Raw genomic sequence first — 8353 nt, 5'->3', positions numbered from 1 at the left:
GCTAATTATTAGGTCTGTTGCACGAGCTACTTATAGTAACTTTGAGTAACACTGTGTATACACAAGTGCGTTCCACCAGCAAATTTGTGAGTAAATGAGAGCATCTGAGAGAGCGTAACATCCCTGTTGAAATTTGAAAATGTTACCCATGCATTTCATATGAAGTAAAATTTGTGTTGATGTCTAAATCAGCTGTTATGGTTTGAATTCAAATTTTTGTATTGTTTGTTTGCGCGGCATTTGTGAATGTAAAAAAACTCTGCATTTTTAATTGAAACAACAGTGATAAATAAATATTGAAATAGATAAAAACATAATAAATATTTTATTAAGTGATTTAAGTAACACAACACAACCAGAATATAACGTGGTTAATACACTTCGAGATAGTGACTCTGACGATGATGTAGAATTGGTGTATTCGATATTACCATACATAAAAAAAAAAGAAAACGTGTGTGTATAAAAAATTATATACAAGATGTTATCTCCAAATATCCCGACAAGGAGTTCAAAACTCATTTCCGCATTTCGCGGAGTCTTTCGTCATGAAATTTCAAAATAGTAGCGACTTTATTGCACTGCGAGTGAGTAAGCGGAACATTTCTCCAGAAGCTCACGTTGATGTTTTTTATGGTTTGCTGGCCACGAAGCATGTTGTTTTAGAGATTTATCAGATCGCTTTAATCTCTTTTTATCGTTAGTAAACCGAGTTATAAGTAGGATGATAACTTTCTTTAGCAACATGTGGCCGGATATAATTGCATGGCCCAGCACATCAAAAAAGGAAGGAGGAAGTACAATTTTCCGAAGCTTATGCAATTTCCCAAAAGTTATAGGTAAGGATTTATGTGCATATTAACTGCGTATATATTAATACATGTTACTTTGCAGGTTGCCTAGATGGCACTTGTATAACTATTGATCCTCCTGGAGATCGTAAGGACGACTACATTGACAGAAAAGGAAATATTTCGTTATGCTTGCAAGCCATCTGTGATGAAAACAGAAAATTTATTAGCATATTTGTCGGACATTCAGGCTCCTGTCATGATAGTTGGGTCTTACAAGACTCGCCTATTTATATGCGACTACCATCGAAGTGTGGAGGTAAGTTCTTTGAAAAAAGAAATGAAATTTATTAAAACCTCTTACGTTTACAGAATACTATCTACTGACTGATTCCGCATACCCCTGTACACAACACATCATTACGCCATATAAAGACAACGGGCGTCTTACTCGTGCACAAAAGAATTTCAATAGAAAATGGGGGTCAGGTCGAATACTAATAGAAAATGCATTTGGTATTTTAAAACAACGTTTTAGACAGCTACTGTGTCACTTTATAAGAGTATGTTGTGTTTTGCACAATTTTGCAAATGGAAACGACTTAGAATTCACATTTTCAGAAGAATCTGAGGAAGATAATGATGTCAACAACCAGATCCCTTTTAGATCAAGTATCGTTAGAGATTCAATTTGTAATGAATTACAAACAGAAAATAACTTGGATTAAAGTGTTTATTTGTATATTGCTTATTTTTCATTAATTCATTTTATTAATATTGCAATAAAGAACTTAATTCTAATTAACATATTAACATCACATTTTATAAATATATACTTAATTCTATCTTAAAGTAGCTTTAAAATTACATTATTTAAATAAATTTTTAATTTTAACTAAACATATCATAAAGACTATAATATTAAAGCTAAATATATTTTTAACATAATAATAATAATATAATAATAATATGTGATATTTTAAAATAAGTTTAAAAATAAATAAATAAAATATATTAATTATTTTAATCTGAAAAAAATTATAAACTTTACATTTTCTTATAAATCACATGAAATGAATATTTATACTTTTTTACAATTTCACCAGTCTTTCATATTCACCAGTCTTTCTTATTCACCAGTCTTTCATATTCACCAGTCTTTCATTGTTTTCCTGCAATATTCGTTCAACATTTTTTTAATGTTGTAGACGGTCTTCCCTCATGCCAGCCAATATTGCAGTTGCATCACCGGTACCACGACTGGGTCTTTCCTCTATTTATAAAAAAAATTTTGAAATATTTTATATGTGATTAAATTAAATAACAACAGATATACCTTCATCTGTGGTACGGGCTGAAACAAAGCTAGTGCTACAAGACGCGCTCTCATCTAATAATAATAATACTCCTATTACTGGATAGTATTTCCCCCAGTTCACTAAAAAAAAGGAATCCATAGAAGTTTATAAGCGTTTAAAAATGCGAATTAAAATTATGTTTAATTAAAAAAAAACATAATTAAGTAACACATGCAGTTTTAATAGTGTGATTTTACCTTTGGTAAGGGGAAACCATCCGACTTCTTCCAGTTTGGCTGTTGTTCAACTTAACCTTTTTATACTGTCGGTCCATAGCCCTGAATTTCGATTGCACCTACGAACAACGTGATTAAATGATCTATAACTCTTAAACTTTATTTATGTAATAGTAATATACCTGAGTTGGAGTAAATAAGTAGCCTACATGAATGTGCCCTCATGGATGTGGAAATAAATTTCCACATCATGGCTTTACTCCTCAACTGTCGGCATTATCCAACCATTTTGAAGTTTGTGGAAATCAGTGACAACAACTCTTAAGTGGAATTGTGTGTCCATGTGCATTTTGGTTCTATATTTTCCTGCACACTGAACACTAATTCATCGCATCGCACCTCTTCAGCAACAAGCCGATGTGACATTTCATCATCTAACAGAAAATAAAATATTATTATTAGAATATTATTATAATAGAAAATTATTTAATGAATTGCGATTTACAATGTGTAAATACAATTTCTTACCATTTTGCAATTGCAAAAAAGTTTTGTTGAACATGAAACAATTGTTCTTTCCTCCATTTCGTCTTTAATAATAACACAAAATTAAATTTTTATAATAAATTTATATAACACCACTTTAACTAACTTTATTAAACCAAAATTCAAATTTAAATAAATTAATTTTAAATAATATTTAAAAATATTGAGTGCTTCTTGCTTTGAAATTCTTTGGTTTTCAAAATGTATTTTGTCTGTTATTTTTCAATTTCTATTTCTACTGTTTTGTAGTTCAAAAAACAGCTGTTCTCACCAGACTATACACAAAGCTGTTCCATGAAAATCTGTGTAAAGAGTGTAATCTGGCACTTTCTTTGTGTTGCGCTTATAGTTTGTGCTTTACTTGTGTTTTACTTGAGTTTTACTACGAGTAGTTCGTGGAACAGACCTATTGACAATAATCTATTCATGGAATTCGTGAGTGAAGTAATATACAGCGAAAGTTTAAATAAATAAAATAGTTATGTTTCGATTAATAAAATTAATCAATCGCCTTAATAAAACTGAGTTGAAACACCATTGAATTAACTACATTTAAAAGAATGAATCCTGGTGGGTGACGCTGAATTATGAAAAATGATTTAATGTACTATATCTTATAATTATTCATTTTCAATACAAGCTAATAATGTTATTAAATTTAATTAAGTTTAGAGTAATTAAAGTTATGAAAGTGAAAAATTAAAAAGCGTTTAGATTTTCAGTGACATACAGTGTTCATACAAAAGTTGCCTACATGCCTACAGTAGGCAGTAAGTAAAAATTGATCATCAAAAATCTAAGTCAGTGTTATTCAAAATAAATCCAAAATGTGATTTCATGTTCTTGATTTAATACAAATTAGTACAAATTCTCATCATAATATTTTAAAATATAAAAGAACTTAACATTTTCAGATATATGGATAACTCGCAGGATGTGTCTTGAAGAAGAGTGAAAATTTTAGCATATACAGGGTCAGCTTTCTCACAGCTTTCTCACTGTTCACATTGACCAATAAGGCCTTTAAAACTGCATATTGGAAGCTTCTGATCAACTAAGACCTTAATTGATAACACGTATTTCTTTAATCATATATCATATTTGTTGGTTTAATGAATATTTCATTGAATTTATATATTTTTGTTTATAGCACAATATGTATGCAGGAACCATTATTTTTAACACATCAATGCAAAGGCTAACGACTAGAACTTGGAAGGAATCGTTTTATATTTATTTAAAGTGTAAGTAATAATGAGAATTAATTAATTAATAATCTGATTAATCATTGAAGAATATATGAATTGACTTTGAATAAATGTGTGTGTTCAATATATGCCAGTTGTTAGCTAAGGATCTGTTCAGAGCTGTGTAGTTCATTTGTTATAATTTAGTTTAAATTATGCAGTCATTTAGTTGTCATATAGATGAAATTCAAACAGTTGCTTTAATAACAGCGCTCAATAACTAATATAATGTTTAAAGATGGTTGATATAATATATAACTTAGATTGGTATAAATTTGAAAATTTGCTTCTAAGCCCCTCAATGGGATTTATAATGTTATTGTTGGTAAGCTAAATAATCGGTTGATCATTTTTAGAAAGTTGTATACGTTGACCTGATAATATTTTCAATTATGTATTTCGTAATATTTTCGAAGTATACGAAATGTATAGAAATGTATAGAGATATATATATATATACACATCTATGCGTATATATTTTATGTCATAAAAAGAAAGGGTTTGGAAGCATCACTTGTAATCTTAAAACATGTGTAACATGAACCGTTTTTACGATTCTGTAATTCAATTCTATAATACGATTCTGTCGTAAGTAAAACGTTGGAAGACCAGCATTATATGTAAATATGTAAATTTTATGATCACTGTTAATATTGTATTTGGTCTGCATGAATAATCAATACCTTTTAAATTATAAAGAGTTCTGTCTATTCGCAGAACTTTTGGAAAGGAATTTGGACTGTTTCTTTAAATTTTATGTACGGTGTTATAAAGGTACGTAATGCGTACTAACAATATGCAATCTATATGTACCTTTATTTTGGCTTAAACTGTTGAGATTAAGTTATAAATGTTATACTAAAGAATTAGAAATTTCCTCTAACTTCTATTTCATGTGTATTATTTAAATTAAGTTTATAAAAATTGTAATTTACATTACATCTCACATCATACCGATCGGTGTTTAATTTAATGGTGGCTGACATATATATTTTTTGTATAATAAATTATTTAGTTGTCATCCAAAACTTCTTGGGTTTTTTATTAAAATGTTTAACTATTTAAAGAAAGGGAATTTCAAGAACTTCACATTTAAATGTCTTAAATATAAAAACTTTGCCAGTCGATATGCAAATAAAGAATATTGAGGATAAAATTTAAAATGATATTTACATTGGCACTCCCAGTCAGATTATAAGGCGTATTGATTAAAATATTGCTGATTTACAAATTAATGCTTCAGATTTAAGAGTAAATAAACACTTTTAATTATTAATATATTAGTGATGAATTTTATTGGTAAAAAATTTATTCCATATATATTTGAAAATATTACAAATTGGCTTAGATCTTAATATAGTGTTTCAATCCTAAAGAGAGCTCCACTTTATCAAGTGCAAAGTCAATGTACGATCACACCAAAATGTATGATCACACGCTGAATCAAAGGTTGAAATCAACTGTTTGCAAGTACTGAACTCTTAAATCCAGTACTTATGTTGACTTATTTGAACACGAGAACCACTGAGCACTTGAACCCAGTGATTTGACGATTGTCCTAAATTATCCTGATTACTGAACACTTGAATCCAGTAGGCAGGTGCTTATATGGTGTAAATTTGGTACTTGAACCAACTCTACAAGCTATTAGAACGAACAAGAAAGAATCGATAACGAATGTGGCTTCGCATCAATTGAATTGTCAAAAATTCAATTGTGCCTTTTATTTAAAATTGATAATTAATTTACAACAAATAAATTAACTAAAATAACCTTGACCATGCATGCCAAACAATGAACTTATTGCAAACTGCAAGAGTGCATTTTCTTGCAGACGAAATTTGACGCTTTTGTTTTCATGTGCCAACAGAAGCGTATGATGTACTTTGGGCATTGTATTGACAACGTTATTTTTTACACCAAATATATTTAACACAATTATTACAATACAAATAAAAATAACAAATTATTCATACAAAATTAATAACAACAAAATATTCATATATAATAATATAATATAATATAAACAAATATTCAACAGTCAACTTCTCCTCCATTACATTTGAGGTTTATAAATGAAGTTAGTTGAATTTAAGGAAGATTAGATTAGAATTGCTTATAGTATTGCCTTTCCAGTTTGTAGTTAATTTTTCGATGAAGTTTAAGAAATCATTACTTCTTAATGCTTTATAGTTCTTTACATGTATACAATCAATAATAATTGAACTTATCTACTACATGGTCATTTGATAAAAAAAAAATATTCTTTATCTGAAGACATGTCCTTAATTGTATTCAAATGTTACCCGCTTTCATTCCATTTGTCCTTAATATGATTCAAATATAGTTTTTGATCGTTAAAGCCTCTATGTCAATTGGCGTACGATACACGTATTTTTTTGAAAGGTTAATAGATTTCGTATATTATTGATGCAGTTTTGCTTCGTATTGTAGACATATATCTTATAAATTTACATTAAGACTGAAAAGTTTTCGGAAATTCTCATTTAAAATTCGCGCGCTGTATATTTTTCGATATTTTAAGTTTATGTAGTTTGGCAGCACTGTCCTTAATTACTATGCCAAAAATGAGCTCGATCTGTCAGACAGTTCGTTTACGGCAGCTGTTGAAACCAGTTCACCTCAGTAGTGCGTTGCGAAATGTCTTCGACGGTCGTACGACCGTCCTGGAAGGCTTTGTACCACTCATAAACTTGAGTTTTCGATAAAACTGATTCCCCATAAGCCTTTTGTAGCATTCGCAACGATTCTGCACACGAAATTTCGTTCGAAACACAAAATTTGATGCAAACTCTTTGTTCAATATTTTTTTCCATTGTTTTTTTCGCAACGCCCTACTGAGGTGAACTGGTTTCAACAGCTGCCGTAAACGAACTGTCTGACAGATCGCGCTCATTTTTGGCATAGTAATTAAGGACAGTGCTGCCAAACTACATAAACTTAAAATATCGAAAAATATACAGCGCGCGAATTTTAAATGAGAATTTCCGAAAACTTTTCGGTCTTAATGTACATGTATTTTAATTGCAATTAATTTTCATAGGAGGTTATTAATAGATATATACTTCTTATTTGCTATAATTTGCAAACTTTGAGACCAATTTTTTTAATTTTTTTCGTATTATCTTATCTTATAATTAATATATTTCAGTATCTGGTTTTTTTAAAACAGTGCTCATCCAATTATATATACGTGGTAATTTCATTTAATGTATTAAAGGTAAACTTGAATTTTACATTCATTAAATCTTCATTCTACTATTATAAGGTATTATCTTGGACTCTCTATTTAATTTTAGTCAATATAGTTAAGTCTATATGACAAGCTCTTAAAGTTTTTCGGCGCCCATGTGAGAACGAATTGTAATAGAGTCAGCTGCTATGAGTAACTTTCCACTAGGCTAAATATTGATTTAGCTGCTTTCTTGAGATGTTAATGTTAAAAGTTGTAAACATTTTACATCTTAAGAATTGTTCCGAATATCTAAATTAATCAAATTCGTAGTTATCGGATGAATTATTTGATATTATTGTTTGCAAATATTTTAGTTTAGATTATTATAACACATATCGAATTTCATAAGTTCAGATTTAAAACTGTTATATATAAGTATCTTGCGAATTTACATACAAACAAGGAATAATACTGTAATTATTAATAACAATGATATACACATTATTACATACTTTTCAGTAGATGATAATAGATGAATTTGGTTGAGTTTAGATGATTTTGAATCGAAGTGCGTGGTATATTCTTTCCAGTTTATAGTTTTTCTTTCGATAAGGTTTTAGAAATCATTACTCCTTAATATATATTTTATAATAATAACCCATCTACTATTCTATCAATAGTAACATAGTTTTCATCTAAAGGCATTTCTTAAATTATTTCTATATGTTACCTGTATTTTATTTTAGTCTTCAATATGATTCGAATATTTCGCAATTTTGATTATTGGAAGATCTTTATAATTTCGCGTATTCCACATACATCTTAATAAAAATTCAATTAATTAATTTAAATTTATTTTAATAAGTGTCTGCTAATACTACTAATAGTAGTTCTGCTAATAGTACTATTTGTTTCCTAACTTGTTGCAAATAGTTTTTTAAATTTGATTGTGATTCAGTAATCACTATGGCAACCTTTTGTGAATTTGTCTAGAAGGTTTTCATTATATTCTCTAGATGTATGACTAATAAACTATTTT

The 8353-nt window shown here is 28.9% G+C and overlaps 1 protein-coding gene and 1 long non-coding RNA gene across 2 annotated transcripts; both read left to right on the top strand.

The window, feature by feature from the left end:
- Window positions 1-651: 651 nt before the first annotated feature.
- On the top strand, window positions 652-1519 carry LOC119688695 (putative nuclease HARBI1). The gene is made up of 3 exons (XM_038103362.1): window positions 652-839; window positions 895-1110; window positions 1164-1519. The coding sequence occupies exons 1-3, from the start codon at window positions 725-727 to the stop codon at window positions 1517-1519; spliced, it is 687 nt and encodes a 228-aa protein (XP_037959290.1). The 5' UTR covers window positions 652-724.
- A 1759-nt stretch (window positions 1520-3278) lies between these two features.
- On the top strand, window positions 3279-4110 carry LOC119687207. The gene is made up of 3 exons (XR_005253115.1): window positions 3279-3441; window positions 3786-3947; window positions 4022-4110. It is a non-coding gene; the product is annotated as an uncharacterized LOC119687207 (long non-coding RNA).
- Window positions 4111-8353: the final 4243 nt, after the last annotated feature.

Source organism: Teleopsis dalmanni, chromosome X (genome assembly GCF_002237135.1).
Source record: "Teleopsis dalmanni isolate 2A chromosome X, ASM223713v2, whole genome shotgun sequence".
NCBI classification, from domain to species: Eukaryota; Metazoa; Arthropoda; class Insecta; order Diptera; family Diopsidae; genus Teleopsis; species Teleopsis dalmanni.
The sequence above is the reverse complement of the archived record's forward strand: the minus strand, read 5'-3'. Positions and strand labels throughout refer to the sequence as shown.

What these genes read in the sequence shown, in the direction of transcription:
- LOC119688695 (XM_038103362.1), top strand. Translation starts at nt 725, where the DNA reads ATGATAACTTTCTTTAGCAACATGTGGCCGGATATAATTGCATGGCCC. An exon ending in CAATTTCCCAAAAGTTATAG is followed by an intron (nt 840 to 894) that starts GTAAGGATTTAT and finishes GTTACTTTGCAG; the next exon opens with GTTGCCTAGATGGCACTTGT. An exon ending in ACTACCATCGAAGTGTGGAG is followed by an intron (nt 1,111 to 1,163) that starts GTAAGTTCTTTG and finishes TTACGTTTACAG; the next exon opens with AATACTATCTACTGACTGAT.